The sequence below is a fragment of the Salvia miltiorrhiza genome, chromosome 8, assembly GCF_028751815.1.
Source record: "Salvia miltiorrhiza cultivar Shanhuang (shh) chromosome 8, IMPLAD_Smil_shh, whole genome shotgun sequence".
NCBI classification, from domain to species: domain Eukaryota; kingdom Viridiplantae; phylum Streptophyta; class Magnoliopsida; order Lamiales; family Lamiaceae; genus Salvia; species Salvia miltiorrhiza.
Genome location: NC_080394.1, coordinates 21,873,615 through 21,892,422, shown reverse-complemented (window position 1 = coordinate 21,892,422; position 18,808 = coordinate 21,873,615). Strand labels below are relative to the sequence as shown.

The 18,808-nt window shown below is 36.4% G+C and overlaps 2 protein-coding genes across 2 annotated transcripts; both read left to right on the top strand.

Annotated features, from left to right (window-relative positions):
- Nucleotides 1–271: 271 nt before the first annotated feature.
- Nucleotides 272–3,608, top strand: LOC131001846 (ADP-ribosylation factor-like protein 8a). The gene is made up of 6 exons (XM_057928467.1): nt 272–828; nt 2,025–2,106; nt 2,216–2,248; nt 2,358–2,479; nt 3,026–3,187; nt 3,257–3,608. Exons 1-6 carry the CDS (start codon nt 791–793, stop codon nt 3,372–3,374), a joined length of 555 nt encoding a protein of 184 aa, XP_057784450.1. The 5' UTR covers nt 272–790; the 3' UTR covers nt 3,375–3,608.
- A 7,194-nt stretch (nt 3,609–10,802) lies between these two features.
- Nucleotides 10,803–15,120, top strand: LOC131001845 (pentatricopeptide repeat-containing protein At5g67570, chloroplastic). Its single transcript, XM_057928466.1, has 9 exons — nt 10,803–11,378; nt 11,508–11,699; nt 11,787–11,868; nt 11,960–12,148; nt 12,219–12,332; nt 12,777–12,870; nt 12,956–13,113; nt 13,595–14,032; nt 14,156–15,120. The coding sequence occupies exons 1-9, from the start codon at nt 10,834–10,836 to the stop codon at nt 14,891–14,893; spliced, it is 2,550 nt and encodes an 849-aa protein (XP_057784449.1). The 5' UTR covers nt 10,803–10,833; the 3' UTR covers nt 14,894–15,120.
- Nucleotides 15,121–18,808: the final 3,688 nt, after the last annotated feature.

Here is an 18,808-nt window from a genome sequence, read left to right as displayed (position 1 = left end):
AAGTAGATGAAAAGATAGATAAATAGAGTAATGAAAAAAAAGTAAGAGATAGATAAAGTATATAATGAAAAAAGATAAAATTATTTCCTTTTTTAAAATTATGACATTATAAATGAGACAATCAAAAAAGAAATTTGGGATGTTATCATTGACACTGTGGAAGTAGAAGGAGTCTATAAGTTCGAAATTTGAAACCAGTAGATATATTCAAACCCAATAGCAAAAGGAGTAGAAAGTTGTGGGCCCACCCTTTCCATTAAAATAATGGTACAGCCAATGAGGAGTAGCCAATAAGACACGGGGCACACGTCAGGTTTCAAGCAACGTGCAGCCACGACCAGTAGCGCGTGGATATCACCGCCCAATCAGCAACATACACAACTCCAACATATATTAGCACTGAGGCACACGCGTTAACAGCGCGAGTGAAACTGGAGGGTTGCCTTTTTGCCACCCCATTTTCATGATTGGTCCACCGATAATCAATCACACAGCGAGAAATAGCTGCCCGCCCCAAAAAATCCGCGGGGCAGAAGTATAATTTAGGAGAAATAGAGGGGCATTCCGATTTGTTGGAATAAATTGTGGCGCTTGGCTGTTGTATTTGGGTCGTAGTTGTGGTACACAAAGAATCCCATAAATCGTTGCTGTGAAGGCGGAAAATTGTTGTAGTTTTAGGTTAGGATACAACAAAAAAGGGAAGGAATTTATTTGGGGAGGGGTCAATTGGGAGAAGACAGATTAGAGATCTGTTTCGTTTTCGAGTCCTCGCGATCCGTCAATCGTACCAATGGGTCTCTGGGAAGCTTTTCTCAATTGGCTTAGAAGGTGTGCGCGCGAGCCTCTGCTTTTCTCAAACTTTCGGGCCTTTTTTTTTTTCAGATGTGGAAAAAATATGCTAGTGAATCGTGGATGAATTTGCTTTGCGTTTGTGGATGATTTTGGTGTGGCTGGTGTTAATTTGATCGTTGGGTTGTGCGTCTGTGTGTTTTTGCTGAAAAACTACATTTTTTTTTCTTTTTCTTTCTTTGGCTTGCTATTGAGGATTTTTATCTCTTAGACTTCAGCTTCCGCCTTGGTTGTTGCTCGGTGTTGTGGCCTTTTTGTTTTTCACTCTCTTTATACTTTTGTTTCTTTTGTTAAGATTTTGATCGCGTTATCAGTTGTCTGAGTGTTATAATTATGTTGCTTCTGTTTTTGAAATTCAATGTCTCGACGACAGTTTTGTTATGATCTTTATATTGCCAATTGCGATAGGTATGCAATTACTCCGTCGAGTAATCTAGTGTGCTAGACAAGAATTTATCGAAGCGAATGCAGTATGCGATCACGTACTTTTCTTTCCTGGATATTCTAAACTATGATGTCTGCAATTGACACGAAAGTTATATATGCATATATAGCTCATATCCCTTGGATGTTGGGGATATCGTTCCATAAATCCTTTCGTGAGTAAGAGGATTGATGGTTCTGATACTCATTGAAGTTCCAAAACCAGTTTTGGTCCCTAAATCACACGAAAGATTTAACTTTTTAAGTTATCATTCTAATTAATAGAGCTGCGTTGTGAAGTTCGCTAATGTGATAATGAATGCAATTATGGATATTGGGGATATCGTTCCATAAATCCTTTCACGAGTAAGAGGATTGATGGTTCTAATACTCATTGAAGTTCCAAAATGAGTTTTGGTCCCTAAATCACACGAATTTATCTAATGGCATGCTTAACTTACTCTTGGAGCATTAGTTGGCAAACTGTTTGGTGGTCTGGCAAATTCTTGTAACACATGCTATTTGGGAGTGTTTTCTTGTAAAAGCACTGCAAACATCTTGTTTGCACCTTAAGTTGATACTCTTTTAGCCATGTGTGTTGATCCAACAGATGTATGCTAAGTAATTGTCTTCAAGACGTGTCTTTAGGTCTTTAAAGAAGAATTTAGGATAAATCTCTTGTGGTTATCTCAGGATTTTTCTTCATGAATTACTTTTAAGGATGTTGACTCACATACAATCTTGTGCTGCAGCCTTTTCTTCAAGCAAGAAATGGAACTGTCACTTATAGGTCTTCAGAATGCTGGAAAAACTTCGCTTGTAAATGTTGTCGCTGTAAGTAAATATAGTATCCTTTCTTTGGGATAAATCTTTGTGGGTTCTCTTTGATAAATTCTTTATTTACTCAAGCATTATTCATTTATTATTCCCTTTCCTTCTGTAGACTGGTGGATACAGTGAAGATATGATCCCTACGGTTAGTTTATTTCTTTTTTGATTTCTGTAGTATCTGGTTCTTTATTCTTTCATCCTGGAACACCTAGGATATTCATCTTTACTAATGAACTTCTGTCATCCTACTTCAGGTAGGATTTAATATGCGGAAAGTCACAAAAGGCAATGTCACAATAAAGCTGTGGGATCTTGGAGGTCAGCCCAGATTTAGGAGTATGTGGGAGCGGTATTGCCGTGCAGTTTCTGCAATTGTGTATGCTACCAGTTACTCTTTATCCATTGCTTATTTTCTCTCAGCTGCATTTCTTATGCTGGTCTGCATAATTGGAAGTTGCCTAATATATGATATAAGCCTATTAGTTTTATATAAACCTACCTTATTATATGCTTTTATCTCTTTTCTACGCCGTGTGTTTTATTTAGAAAAACTCTTTTTTAATGCTAGAGTTCAGTATATAGCACCTTAAATTATGTTCATCCTCAAAACTTTATTTGTAAAACCCCAACGCTTTGTTATCAATGGTAAAATTCTGATGTTTGACGGAGTAAACCGAACCTTGCTTGTCCGGGCAGAGGGTAAGTCAAGTTACTTGAGTGTGAGAATATGGCTGAGCTTGAGCATCTAAGTTTGAATTGATTGATTTGTTAGCTTAGTTTGAGTTCAGTGAAGATTATCACCTTATAGGGTCCGCTTTACTTCATGGAAGTTAGCTTAGTTTGAGTTTAGTCAAGATTATCAGCTGATTGGTTTCTTTTAGAAATGTTAATTTTGTCATTAATATCATGCATTTTGGTGCAGTTACGTTGTTGATGCTGCTGATCCTGATAATATCAGTATCTCTAAAAGCGAACTTCACGATTTGTTGAGCAAACCATCACTAAGTGGGATTCCATTGCTGGTTTTGGGGAACAAGATTGACAAGAATATGGCCCTGTCCAAACAAGCATTGACTGATCAAATGTATGTACAGCATGAGATGAATTGACATTCATTTTGTCGAATTGTGTTTTAATTTGATGTGGTGCACAGGGGTTTGAAGTCGATCACGGACAGGGAAGTATGCTGCTTCATGATCTCATGCAAGAATTCAACCAACATCGACCAAGTAATTGACTGGCTGGTGAAGCATTCAAAGTCAAAGAGCTGAGCATAAGACAAGGTGTCGACTGCAACTGAAAGTGCAACCTGTTGTGTTATAGATTTTTTTTGTCTGGAGTTTGCTATTGTTGTGCACCAATTTATTTGTGGCCGATGGGTTGCTGCTGCCTGCTTTTTATTTAAAGTATCTGTGTAATATATGTCAACTCACATTTGCTTTATATTCTCTAACTTATGTCACTCTCTCTTTCTTTGGGCTTTAATCCCAATTTATTGCTTTCTACATCTTTGTCCACTGTTTCCTTGTTGTGTTTCCTTGTTGTGTTGTGTTGTGTTGTGTTGTGTTGGGCTTTAATCCCAATTTAGTGAGCCCTGCATTGTTGCTGCCTCCCCAACTCCAGCGGCTCGATTTCACGAGCCTGACTCGACGTTGAAAATGTGAGGCGCGTGTATTGCACGCGTTTAGTTAAAAAAATCAAAATTTAAAGTCAACTAAAAAAAGCAAAATTTAAATTTAAAATTGTTGTTCGGAGTTTATTTTTTTATATTTGTTTGTCATTGAATGACTTATTTCTATACTAAATGTTTCCTATAAATACATCCACTTTCATATTTTTTACAGCAAATCTACATTTTTTTTTTCTAATTTTCTTTTAATTCGCTTATTTTATGTTTTTGTTTTTTTTTTCTTTTAAAAACATGGATCGTGAATTCAATAATTGGTTCGCCAATTAAATGGGTTTGCCACCAATTTCAAATTCTTTTCCTCTCGACTTTTTGCAATTTTATTTGTCCATCGATGCGTTCTTCGATCAAGGTTTTAAGGGTATCAACTTGAACGAATCACAATTCGTTCAAGATGAAGAAGTCGTCGAAATTTTTGAGCTTTCCAAGGCCACACGGCGGTGCACCGACTACATTCTTTCGGAGACCAAGCTCATTTGCTCCCTATGGTGACATGGCCTGAGGCACCCTCAACTCTGTCAAGGGTGCCGATCAAAAGGCGCTCTATTGGGGCGAAATCACGAACCGCTACACTCATTCTTGTCCTTTCGGCACACCAACGCACGACAACAAATAAATTAAATTGTACTTTCAACGTGTCCAAAAGGATGTGAATGTTTGGGAGGTAATTTATGATAAATATTGAAACAATTGGGGGAGTGGCATGATAAAAATTTAAAATAAAAATAAAAATCGGACATTGTGAAATATTTTCTTGGGCAACCATTTATATTTATTTTCTCTCCAATATTGGATAATATTATCTCTGGGTAGTGGTGTATTTTCATGTAATATGGTAAATTTAATAATTCATCTACTCATTTCCAACAAAGTAAACAAGTGTCTAGAATAAATGTAGTATATGATAAGTATTTTTTTCATCTCTAGTATACATATGATTAAAAGGGTGGAAAATATAATACTCCCTCCGTCCACGAAAGAACTTCATATCTTTCTTTTTTGGGGCGTCCACAAAAGAACTTCCTACCTATTTTTGGATTATACCCCACCACTTATAATCCTCTTACTTTTCACTTTTCACAACTCTCAATATTAATTATAACACATTTTCACCACTCTCAATACATTCAACTACCTTTTATCCACTCTCAATACACTCAACAATATTTTTTCTTAAAACCCGTGCCACTTCCTCCTAGGAAGTTCTTTCATTGACGGAGGGAGTATATTCTCATATTTTTTTATTTATCATTTTTCAATAAAAATTTTCACAACTAAAGTAAACGCTCCCTAAAAATTAAAAGTTTCACTTGCCTTTTCTCCTTTTTTTTAATCTTATTATTTGGCTTACTCCTTTCTCCTCTTTTATTGAATAAATTTATTTTTTAATTTTTATTTTCATTTTGTAACTAATTTTTTCTTAACTTTTTTTTGCTTTTTAAGAATATTAGTTGTTATTATTGTGAAAATTTTTAAATTTTTTTATATTTATCTCAAATATATTTGATTAAAATTATATATTTTTTAATTATATTTATAATTTTTATATAATAATTAATTTGATATTAATTTTATACACCATGAAAAAATTATGTGAACAATTTTAGGGGATGGAGTATTGTTAAAGATAAATAGAAATTGTTGGCAGTTGTCGTGAAAAATCATGAACTTTGGGTGGATTTTCAAACTTTCCACGAACTTTTTTATTATTATTAAATGTTCCCTTAATTTAATCGTCTTAACAATTTTTCCATGATTTTGAGGAAGCCCCAAATTGAGTGTTGACATGGCACCCTTTAAGTTATCTGAAAAGTGACATGGCTTCGTCGGCGTTGATAAGAAACGACGCTGTTCAAAGGTACGTAATACTACGTCGTTTTGATCCCTTACTTTTTTTAATAGCCGATTTAGGTATAGATTTGGGCAAATTGTCAATTCTCACAAATATTTCGTCGATTAGGGTTTGAGCTGGTGGGAAATGAATTTCTTGGCATCTTCATCTTCAGGCGTCTCTTTCATGGCTACATCTTTTTCATTTCCTGAATGTACATGCGGAAGTCGTGTGGAGATGAAAACGTCAAGAACGCACCTCAATCCTTGGCGACGATTCTTAAGATGCTTCAACAAAGAGGTGATTGTAATGTTATTTTCTTTCAAGTTTACTTCTGTATTTGAGTTTTCCTTAAAGAAACAATCTTTTTTGTTGCTGAAACAATGTTATTTCTTTGAGCGGGTAGATCTTGAAATAAACCCTAGAAATCAAGATGATGAAGCTGCAAAATTAAACTTATGGATTGGAGAATGCTATTGCCTACAGAAATATGTGGAGGAAGATATGAACAGAATTAGATTGTTGGATGATGAATTGAGACTCCTCAGAATGGAGAAGGAGAAGAGCAACAAGTTTTTGAAGAAGAATATGTTGTTTTGTGCTTGTGTTGTTGGAGTTGTTTATGTTGTAATGCAGTCATTTGCTGCTTAGGGTTTATGGTGTTTTTTGTCATTCCTTTTGTAATCTCCTTGACAATGGTAATGACAATGAATTTTTGCAATTATCTGTGCAATTTTAACAACAAGTTTTTGGGGAAGAAAGCTTATGCATAACTGAATTCAAAAGTAGTGTAGATGGATCAATAATCTACTTCATTTATAATCCATCAGTATGCATAACTGAATCCAAAATGGACATCAAAGCTCAAATACAACAACAAAAGTTATGCATAACTTAATCCAAAATGTAGGTGCAAGTTCAACTTCTCCGATCTTAATCCAACTTCAAAGTACATGTCTTTGCAAAAAAAACATAAAAAACTTCAAGAAACAGTTTCAGAATTTCTTCAAATGTTGGGTTGGGATTCTTGTGTAGGGCCTTGGATGGATAACTCTTCTCATCTTGGGATTTGTTGCACTGAACTCCCAGTTGCAACATATGAGTTGCATGTTTCTTCTCCAATGTAATGTCCTATTCTTTTGCTTGCCTACAATGATTTAAAGAAAATCCACTTAGAAATTGGAATAATTGATGGAAATAACGTAACAAACTTAAGTAGTATTGGGGTTTACCTCTTGTCTCTCCATTGCAATATCCATGTCCCTGCCCTTGCCCCTGCCCCTACCCCAGCCCTAGCCCCTGCCTCTTGATGCAGCCTATGTGGGCTCTCTGGTCTCTATAGGGTCTGTGGGTTCAGTGAATGGGTATTTTCTTGGTCTTCCAGGCTTCCTCTTCTCACCATCAGGTTTCTCTACTTCGTCATTCTCACATCCTCTTGAATTATGCCCAACCTGTAAACACCTTTGGCATGTCATCATTGTACCTGTCTTTCTCAGCCTCTGTGGATTTTAGGGGTCCTTCTCATCTTTGTCTCTTCTCCTCTTTTTCTTTGGTCTGTCGGGCATTATCCTTACCTGTGGGGGCTCCACTAGATATCCAGGAGCCTTTGGCCATAGCCTCTCACCATTGATTGGCTCAAGAGGGAATGAGTAGGCCTTCAGATAGGTTTATGTGCTCAAGTACTTATGCACATATGTGGCTGGATCCTCCTTCATGAAATGAATAGCAGAAACAACATGGATACAAGGTATACCCGTGATTTTCCAAGACCTACAACTGCATGTCCTTTCATGAAAAGAAACAATAAACCTATCATCTTTGTTAGAGACCTCAAATTTACCTCCTAGACCAGGGTGAGAAGTACAATACCTAGCATCTGATTTAAGTTTCTCAAGCTTCTTCCTAACAGCAGGTGTAATTGAATCAGTAACAGCGTTCACATGTTGTAACTTCTTATATTGTCTCTCCCCCAACCCACTTCTAATTTCCTCTAACATATGGATTATATGTTTCCCCTAGCCCTAAGAATATACCCATTAAAAGTCTCTGACACATTGTTATCCACCATATCACTGACACAACATGTAGAAATAAAGGCTTTACAAAACCTGGTAGGATCTCTCTCAATCAGATCCTCATATGCCAATTGATTTTTAGTTTTCAGAGTCTCCATTGCTGCATCCCACTGCTCTGTGTATGTAGCCCTGACAACTTGCCAGAACATGTTCTTCAATGCCACTCGTTTGAACTGCTTTTTCCAATTCATATAGACATGGCGAGCACAGTTTCTGTGCTCTGCCAATGGAGCCAACTCCTTCACAGCATTAGTTAGGCCCTACATCAGTTCATATCAACCTATATCAGATCTCATTATCTCATATCAGTGTATATTAAGTGCATAGAAGTCTATATCAGTTTATATCATTTCATAGCACCATTATTATCTCATATCAGTGCATATTCAGTGCATAGAAGTCTATATCAGTTTATATCATTTCATAGCACCATTATTATCTCATATCAGTGCATATTCAGTGCATAGAAGTCTATATCAGTTCATATAATTTCATAGCACCATCATTGCAAACAAATTCATATCAGTGCATAGAAGTCTATATCAGTACATATCATTTCATAGCATCACAAATATCTTCAAATACAATGCATATTAACTGCAAATAATGTTCATATCAGTGCATAGAAGTCTATATCACTTCATATCATTTCATAGCATCACAAATATCTTCAAATACAATGCATATTAACTGCAACTAATGTTCATATCAGTGAATAGAAGTCTATATCAGTTACTAACCTTTTACTGATCAGAAATTAATGTAAAACCATTTCCATCATTAATTCCAAGCTCCTCGAGCAACAATCCCAGAAACCATCTCCAACAAGCCTCATTCTCCACTTCTACTAATGCCTATGCAATGGGGTACATCTGATTATTGTCATCCTTCCCTATGGCACATAACAGTTGACCCCCTAAGTGTGTTTTTAAGAAACACCAATCCAGACCAATAATTGGCCTACATCCTTGTAAAAAAAACCCTTCTTCAAGGCAGCAGAAAATTCAATGTACAATCCATGAAATATAGTACCATCACCGCATAAGAGCTCAAACCTGCCCTCTTTGTCCACTCTGATCAACTCAGCAATGTAACTTCTCAATTTGTTATAAAACCCCTTAACACTACCTCTTAGCACCTGTAAGGCATGTGCCTTATCCCTATACAACCTACCATTAGGAATAACTATGTTAAATCGTCTTTTAACATCATTCTTAAACTCCTCAATACACATTTGAGGCCTAACTCTGAAGACCTCAGTGTATTGTTCTCCAATCCACTTATAACTTTCTTGTTTATTACCAACTGCAAAAGTACAAATGTGATCCTGACCTAAAACCTTCACCACTAAAGACCTCTCATTTTTTACTGTACTGGCATAGATTCTCCATTGACAAGGATCCTCATAATAAGCCTCACACTGCTCATTGTTTACCATTCTAAAGTGTATTGGATGACCTTTAACAATACTCCATGATATAAGTGCCTTCTTGCACTGAAAACCATCCTCAAAACGCATGCCTAAAACCAGTTTGAAGTCTGAAATATCTCCCCTCGGATCATACACAGCTTTAGGGTGTTTGCTCCTAACAACTTAACCATCTGAGTCACTACTAACAGACCCTTCTTTGTCAGAATCCTCATGTTCAGATAGCCTATCTTCTTCATTCCCCAAGTCTGATTCCATATCACCTATAACACCAATACTCTCCCTGATATTTGTCCTTGCCTTTTCATACTCTTCATCACCTGACCCTAGTTTTTTTATCACCTAAAGAATCATCTGATTCCACATCCTCTTCTTCAAATACATCTTAAATGCTAAACTCCTCCAAAAAATACACCCAAGCTTGTGGATTTCGTCTTCTAAGTCAAGATACCCAAACCTATCCTTATCTAAACTGAATCTACCTACAACTTCATCACCAGAGTATAATCTACATACGCCTAAGTTAACAAACATCCCACCATGATGAATGTACAACCCAAATTCGTCACTGCAAATGAAAAAAAATAGAAATTCAATGCAATGGACAATGAAATTCATAGATTCACACGCATGAAAACTTCAGATTTCAGACCCCTAAAGACTCATTTTTTCAGTGAGCTAAGGGCGGCAAAAACTATGGGCGACAAATTCTATTCAATGGCAAAGCGAGATACCTATCCCCCATTTCGCAAAATCTCGTCTAATCTCGTCGTCAATATCTCCTCGTACGTCTTCTTCTCGCGCCTTCTTCGCAATATCTCGTCATCTACCTAGGTCAATTTCTCACCAAACAGTTGCAGTCAAACAAAAATGGTGAAATGTAATTTAGGGTAGTGAAATTTGTCTAGGGTTCAATCTGATTTAACCCTAACAATCAAACGATGTCGTTTGATGCGTAATTGAGTCGAAAACGACGTCTTTTAATATAATGTTTCAAAACGACGTAGTTTCATTTAATGCCACGTAAGCGCCAGCTCAGCCCAGAGCTTCACAGGAGGAAAAATAATGGAAAAATTGTTCAGACGATTAAATTCAGAGAATATTTAATAAAAAAAAAGTGTTTAAGGAAAGTTCGGAAATCCACCCAAATTTCATGATTTTTAGCGTAATTAACCCATAAATATAGTATATGATAAGTATTTTTTCATCTCTAGTATACACATGATTAAAAGGGTGGAAAATATAATATATTCTCGTATTTTCTTATTTATCATTTTTCAATAAAAATTTTCACAACTAAAGTAAACGCTCCCCAAAGATTAAAAGTTTCACTTGCCTTTTCTCCTTTTTTTTGTTTAATTTTATTATTTGGCTTATTCCTTTCTCCTCTTCTATTAAATAAATTTATTTTTTAATTTTTATTTTCATTTTGTAACTAATTTTTTCTTAATTTTTTTTTTTTTGCTTTTTAAGAATATTAGTTGTTATTATTGTGATTTTTTTTTAATTTTTTTATATTCATCTCAAATATATTTGATTAAAATTATATTTTTTAATTATATTTATAATTTTTTTATATAAGAATTAATTTGATATTAATTTTATACACCATGAAAAAATTATGTGAATACTTTTAGGGGATGGAGTATTGTTAAAGATAAATAGAAATCGTTGGCAGTTGTTAGAATCGAACTGACTCGCAACTTCCATGGAAGCTTCAACAGCTCCACTAAGCCTCCCCAAACCCCCACCGCCTCAACCAGACCTCCAAAAGATCAGCCGCAAGCTCCTCAAACACGGCGTTCACCCCACCCCCAAAATCCTCCACAACCTCCGCAAAAAGGAACTCCAGAAAATCAACCGCCGCGACGCCAAACAAGCCTCCAAGCTCCCGCCGCCCCTCACCGACCTCCAAAACCAAACCATTTTGGAAGAATCCCATTTCCAAACGATCAAGTCCGAGTACAAGAAATTCACCAGAAATGAACAAACCGCGAAGCTGGTGGGCCGGCCGTGGGAGAGGTTGGACCGGCTCCGATTGCGAGAGCTCGCCGGAGAGGGCGCAGAGCACGACGGGGCTCACCTGAATCCCGAGCATTTGAGGGAGCTGAGTGACATAATCGAGTGTGAGAGGGACCGGTTCTCATGGCTCTTGGATGACGATGTTGAGGTTGAACAAGGATTGCTTCAGGAGAGGAATTGGGCGCCGCGGAAGCGGACTGAAGCCGAAGCAATCAAGCTTCTCATTGACAGGTATTGGATTTCTGCTTCTCTTCCTCTGCTTTTTGCTCGTTTCAGTTGGTTCAATTGCGACCCTAATTTTTTTTAAGAATAAAAAAATAAACTTCTGATTGTGAACTAGAATGAGTTTGTGTTTGGTAGACTGAGTGCAACTGAGCTGAGTGTGAAGGATTGGAAGTTTACGAGGACGATGAGGCACTCGGGCTTGCAGTATACAGAAAAGCAAATGTTGAAGATAGTTGAAGGGCTTGGGCACAAGGGGCAATGGAGACACGCCTGCTCTGTTGTAGAGTGGCTGTACAGCTCCAAGGAGCACAGGCATTTCAAGAGCAGGTTCGCATCTCGCCTTTGCTTCCCTCCAAGTGCTTGCTTGCTGCAGTTTCTTCAATTTTGATTTGTTGTGTTTGATTGCAAGTTTAGGTTCGTGTATACGAAGTTATTGACAGTGCTAGGCAGAGCCAGGAAGCCTCGTGAAGCTCTTCGAGTCTTTAATCTGATGCGTGTACTAGTTTTCTTGCTTCTTTTTTTTCTTCTTATTTGGATTGCAATAGAAATCTGTGTTGATGGAAGATTAATCATGAGCTGTTTTGTAGGGAGATGCACATATATATCCAGATATGGCAGCATTTCATTGTTTTTCTGTTATACTGGGCCAAGCTGGTTTACTGAAAGAGCTGCTGAATGTTATTGAATCCATGAAGGAGAAACCAAAAAACATCAAAAATATGAGGCGCAAAAATTGGAGTCCTGAACTTCAACCAGACATTGTTATATTTAATGCTGTAAGAGAGTTTGTCACTTTCTAAGAGATTCTATGTATATAACTGTGTAGCTGAACTGGCTGATCCCTAGGTTTTAAATGCTTGTGTTCCGACTTGCCAATGGAAGGGAGTATCGTGGGTCTTTCAACAGTTGAGAAGGAATGGTCTCAGACCTAATGGAGCAAGCTATGGGCTAGCAATGGAGGTAATTGTTTGTGAAACTATCAGACAAGCTATGTCCGAGCTTTGTTTTGATTAAATTGAACATTTTTAGCAAAAGATTGTTGCTGGATGCAGATTCTAAGGATGTGTGGCTCTTAGAAATGCAAACTGAGTGATGTAATTTCATTTGTAGTCAATATTATTGCTTGGATCTTTGATTATTCTTTATGCTATGCTTCTTTTCTTTGCTGATGTCAAGATCTTACATTTGGAGAATGAAGGCAGAATTTCAATAAAATGAATAAAAGTGAAAAGCAGTTGTGAAAAACGTTTGAATGCCCAACTACATTAAAGTACTCTTTTTTTTCATGTCCCTTTTCCTCCTAGACTTGTGATAGCTCTATTTTTACTTACCAGATAAATATCCTATTAAATATTATGATCCAGTATATTTCTAGTCGATCCTTACTGGTGGTTCTTTTTTAAGGTAATGCTGAAATCAGGGAAGTATGACCTCGTCCATGGAATTTTTGAGAAAATGAAACGAAATGGGGAATCTTTAAAAGCCCTGACTTACAAAGGTAGCATTATTGTCCCATCAGTCCATCACTAACATTTTTCCTAGTAAGTTGTAATAACTGAATTATCTTCTCTTTGCATCACCAGTTCTTGTCAGAGCATTCTGGGAAGAAGGTAAAGTTGATGATGCTGTTCGAGCTGTCAGGGATATGGAAAAAAGAGGGATAATTGGAACAAGAAGTGTATACTATGAGCTAGCTCGCTGCCTTTGTTTCTATGGCAGATGGCAAGAAGCAATACTCGAGGTCAGTTCTCACAAGGATTTTATGTATCTTTTGAATATGAGTTAGCATTTGAATAAAATGGTGTTGGTTTAGCCAAATAAATATGAGAATCATACACGAATGCAAATTCTTATTTATATGCTTCTTGGCTCTTTTATGCCCTAACATTGCTGTGTTAGCTTTGAATTTTCTATAAAGTTTCTGGAAAGATTATGAAATATCTTCAAAATCAATTATTAAACCTTGAACTAAAACTTGGGGAATTTGTACTGGGCGGCACATTCAACCTCTTTTATCTCCTCTTTTTTCTTACAAATTATTTTAGAATAATCCTTTTCCTCTCAGAGAGGAATTTCATATTTGTAATAATCTGTTTTTTCTTGGTGTTGTGGGCATTGGGCTACAACAAAACCCATATAGACTTCTTCAATATTTTTTATGTTGCACATAATTTCTTAATCTTATCATCACAAAATTTGTTCTTGTGCAATGTTATCTGCAGGTTGAGAAGTTAAAGAATCTTCGTCCAAAAAGGCCTCTTGCAGTTACTTTTACAGGCATGGTATTTTCGTCCATGGATGGTGGACATGTTCAAGATTGTATATCCCTCTATGAGCACTGCAAAACGCGCATGGCTCCTGATATTGGTCTGATAAATGCTATGTTGAAAGTTTATGGCCGGAATGATATGTTTCTTAAAGCTAAAGAAATATTTGAAGAGACCAGAAGAAATGATTCAGGTTCTAAAGTTGGTGAACGTGGTGATTGCTCTTTCGCAAAAGCAGATAGTTTCACCTTCGGCTCCATGCTCGAGACATCTGCAAGTGCTCTCCAGTGGGAGTACTTTGAGTATGTGTACAAAGAGATGACCCTCTCGGGTCATCAAGTTGATCAACGTAAACATTCTGCTCTATTAGTTGAAGCATCCAAAGCTGGAAAGGTACAGCATGCTCACTTTACCTTATCAAGCCATGAATCTCTCTGCTGAAATCCATTTCCTTGAATTATGTGACTGTCTAACTTTGATTGTTGTAAATTAAGTCGTTTATCTGTCGTGATTTAGTGGCATTTGCTGGAACATGCGTTTGGTTCGATTCTTGAAGCTGGTGAGATACCTCCTCTACCATTCTTCACTGAAATGGCTTGTCAAGCCATTATCCAATGTGACTATGAAAAAGCGGTGAATATTTTCAACGTGATGGCTCATGCTCCGTTTCAAGTCACTTTTCAAGAGTGGGTCGACTTCTTCGAGAGAAATAGAGACAGGTTGGATCAGGCTTCTCTTATAGAACTTGAGGAGGAACTCGTCTCACACGAATTACGAAGAGAAGTCACAGTCTTGAATCTGTCAAGAGCGTTGGAATACATGTGCGGGTCTTGTGAGGACTCGGTAAATTCAGTAGCTTCCATCAGTGCAACAGTGGAGAAGGTTCCTGAAGATGTAAGATTTGATGATACTTTGAAGCTTGACGTAAGCAGAGGCAGTTGTATGAACAGAGTGCTCGATTACCAGTCGAATGGCGTCAGAATGGAGACAGGTGTGGCGTCTACGTCTGACTTACGTGATGAAAAAGATAGCACGAGGGCTCATCCTGCCCGACTTGCAGAGAATTTCGACCGCGATTTGGTATCAAGAAATAGGACATATTCAGATGAGACAGAGTCTGAAGATGGAGAGTGGGACTCAGACAGTGATGAGTTCAACTCGGAACTTATCATCCCGAGCAGTGGAGTTGATGATTCAGAAGAATTAGATACTCCTTCAGCCTATGAGATACTCCAAATTTGGAAGAAAAAGTGAAGCATTTCTTCTTCTTCTTCTTCTTCTTCCTTTAAAAGGTAAGGTGTCTCACAATATTTACTTTTAGTCACTGCACTGCGTTGGATTCTTCTATTGCTCATAGTGTATTATAATAGAGAGTATCCTCAACCTCAAGGGAGAGAAAAAAAGAAAAAAGATTTAAATGGATACAACTGAAGATATTCTCATAATCCATGAAGGCCTCATTTGGCTGTTAACTTGGATAATCGTTCGTTGAAGATGCCATGCAATACATAATTTGATTAACAAACATGTATTCTTGTTGGTCCATATTTTCAATATAAAAGACTAGAATAACATTCACATTCTTCAACTAATCCGTGAACCTACAACATTTAATAGTTCCTCTACATTTTCATCAAAACATCTGAATACTTTCCTAGTATTCACATGTGTGAGCAACGAATTAGCCATAGGCAATACGTGTCCTCAACTCTTTCTTTATACTTACAAACAAATGCATCTAATGAGTTGTTTCTCCTACAAACATCCATCCTTTGTCCCTTCACTCACAGAGGTTGCTGAAAGACTTACATACAGACAAGGCCATCTCTGAGGGCGGGCCACCCAGGGCCTATTATTTTTGGAGACCTAAATTTTTTCACATCCTCTTATACTCCCTCTGTCCAAGATATCGTTTTCACTTTGTGGACGACGCATGTTTTAAGAAAGTGAAGGATAGTCGTGGGTATTGTTGTAAGTGGAGTTTGGTACCCATTATTGTTATGAGTGGAGTTTGTAGGCCCTACTATTATGATTGAAAGTAAAAAATGATAATGACAGACCAAAATAACAAAAGTGAAAATGATATCGTGGATGAAGGGAGTAAATACATTATTATTATAGACTTAAAATTTATCCAGGTGTTGTTCTTTTATTAATCGATTATTATCTTATTGATTCTTTGATTTGAGCTATATCAAGTTTTTATTTTATGTAATTGTTGTGGTTTGAGTAGTAAGCATGATTAGATTTTCTTTTTTTTTTTGTTAAAAATAAACGTTGCGAAAGTCGCATTAAAAGTGTTCAAGCAATTAGATTTCAGTCTGTTGAATTGAGAGATGTTTATTAAAATTATGTGATAATTGTAATGATGCGAAGTCGAAAAGTGAACCTGAAAATTTAGTTGCATTAATTACAAATTTTGAATTTTTACTTGGTATGATGATTTGGCATGACATTTTATTTGCTATAAACATGGTGAGTAATAAGTTATAATAAAAATCTATGTTAATTGACTCTATCATAAAATAATTAAAAGGTCTAATATCATTTTTTGAAAAGTATAGGAATGTAGGTTTTGATACAAGTTTGACTATTGTTAAAGAATCTTGCATCTAATATGAATATATAGCCAATATTCTAACAAAATGTTATATTACTAGAAAATAGGATTAATAGTGTTTTATGTTCCGAACTTTTAGCGTTTTTCACAAAATGTCTCGAACTTTCATTTTCTCATAAAAAATCCTGAACTTTCAATTTTTTTCATAAAATGTCCCGTTATACAAAATTCGATGACGGAAAGATGATAAAAAGCCTCAAACATTCAGCGTTTTTCAACAATTGTGGTTCTCAATATGATTTTTCAATAATGGTGGTCCCCAAAATATTTCTTTCGGCTAGATAATTCATCTTTTGTCACCGAATTTTGTATAATGGAACATTTTATGGAAAAAATTGAAAGTTCGGGGTTTTTTAGGAGAAAATGAAAGTTTGGGACATTTTGTGGAAAACGCTGAAAGTTCGAGACATAAAACACTATTAACCCTAAAAAATAATACTCCCTTCGTCCCCCCGAACATCTTTCTAAGGGAGGATAACACGAGTTTTAATAAAAGTTATTTGTGTGTTTTATGAGTGGAGAATTGATTTATGCTTAATTTACTCTATTTTTAAGGGTTTGTTTGTGCGTGTTTTAAGATAATCTTCTGGAAATTGGTGCGTTTTATGGTGTATTCTATGCTTTGCAGGAGATTTAGGCTTTCGAGATGGAAGAATGCAATTTTGAAGAATTTAGGATGAATTTGGCATTTTCTAGGTGTTCTGGTCTCCAGAGCAGAGAAATCACCATTCCTCTGGCGTCAGAGAAATCAATCTCCAGCGTAGCGAAGTCAACTCACCAGAGCAGAGAAACCAATCGCCAGAGAAGTCGATAGTCAGAGCAGAGGGGAGAGAAGCCAGGCCAGAGAAATCAAAGTCCAGTACAGCGAAATCAAAGTCCAGTGCAGCGGAATCAATCGCCAGAGAAATCAAGAAGCCAGAGCAGAGGAAAGAGGAATCACCCATTCCTCTGCAGAGAAGCGCCAGCATCAGAGAAGTGAAGCCCAGCGCTCAATAGTCAGAGAAGTGAAGAGACCAGAGAAATCGCCATTTCTCTGGCGTGACCCGTTCCTCTGGCGAGCGACATGCGTTCCTCTGGCGAGAGCTGCGAATTCGGCAAGAGTAGGAGTATTTTCCGGAGCGCGCATCCAGCTGGAGAGTTGCCTTATTTTACACGATTCTATTACCATTAGAATTCTACTTTGCATGGCAACTTCCATGGTGATCGAAGGAAATCTGAAAACTATAAATAGGTCCTCTTTTGACCTATCTGACACACCCCCGAACCCGAGCATTCATATTTTCAGTTTTTTTAGCTTTTAGAATTTTATTGTTTTCTAGTTTTCAAGGCTTGGATCAAGATTGAAGATTCAAGCCGCTACAATCTTTCTTATTCAGTTTTTATATAATTCAGTTTTTTTTTTATTGTGTTCTTCTTAATTATGTTTATGTTTTCTTTTAGCATGTCTGGCTAGTTTCCTTTAGCTGATTCTAGTGTTTGTAAATAGTTAATTGAATTTATGTGATTTATTTGTTAATACCTTTGTGCCTTCCAGTTTATGATTCATAATTCCTGGTGCTTAATTTCTTGTGAATTATCTTATCAATAGTTTGCATGTTTAGCTATTCGGTTTGAGACCTAGCGGAGATAACTGTTTAGCGAATTCAGGAATGTATGATATGATTTTAACCTTGAGACCTAGCGGAGATAGGTGGATCATAGGGAGCTATTCTTAGGAGCTATTGGGAGTTAGTAGATTTTCTTGAGACCTAACGGAGATAGAGAATTTACTAATCTACGATCGTTGTTGCTCTAGCGAGAGTAATTGATTAATTAAGTGATCTCTCATCATAACTGGATTAAACTGGTACATAGGATTAATAGATTGATTGCGTAGATTTAGTTAATGAATTTACTACCCTAGTCAGTTGTCTTTTAATATTTGATTTTTCCTACGTGTTTTGATTTATTACTATTTGAGTTTAGTGTTAATCAAACCTTCTTTATTTTCGTTTGCCTGTCTACTGTTTTAGTTTGTTTAGGAGATAGCTAAAGTTATTTTGTTGTGTCAGTCCTTGTGGATACGATACTCGGTTACTGATTATTTGCTACAATTGCACCGTGTTAGTTGCGGTATTTGTTGCTAAGAAATTAGTGATCAAGAATGAGTTCCACAAAAAATGAAGATTGTAAGAGTAATACTGAGTGCAATTATTTTCAAAAGTAGGTTAGGAAGATGTTTTGGGGACGGATTAAAATGAAAAAAGAGAAAGATGTTTGAAGGACGAAGGGAATAATTTGATGAGGGAGAAAGTGTTGAAGTTTCATTATCACTCGAAGAGTCATTTAGGTTTGAATATTTTGTAGTTGTTGTGGATATGACTATTGCTTCTTTAAAATGTAGATTTGAATAAATGAAATAATTTGATCATATATTTACTTTTTTGTTTGATTCGAAAATTTTAAAATCTTTGAATAGTGAAAAATTAAGACATTGTTGCGTAAATTTGAAATCTACTTTTACTCGTGATAATATATTCGATGTTGACTTAAATAATTTATTTACTGAA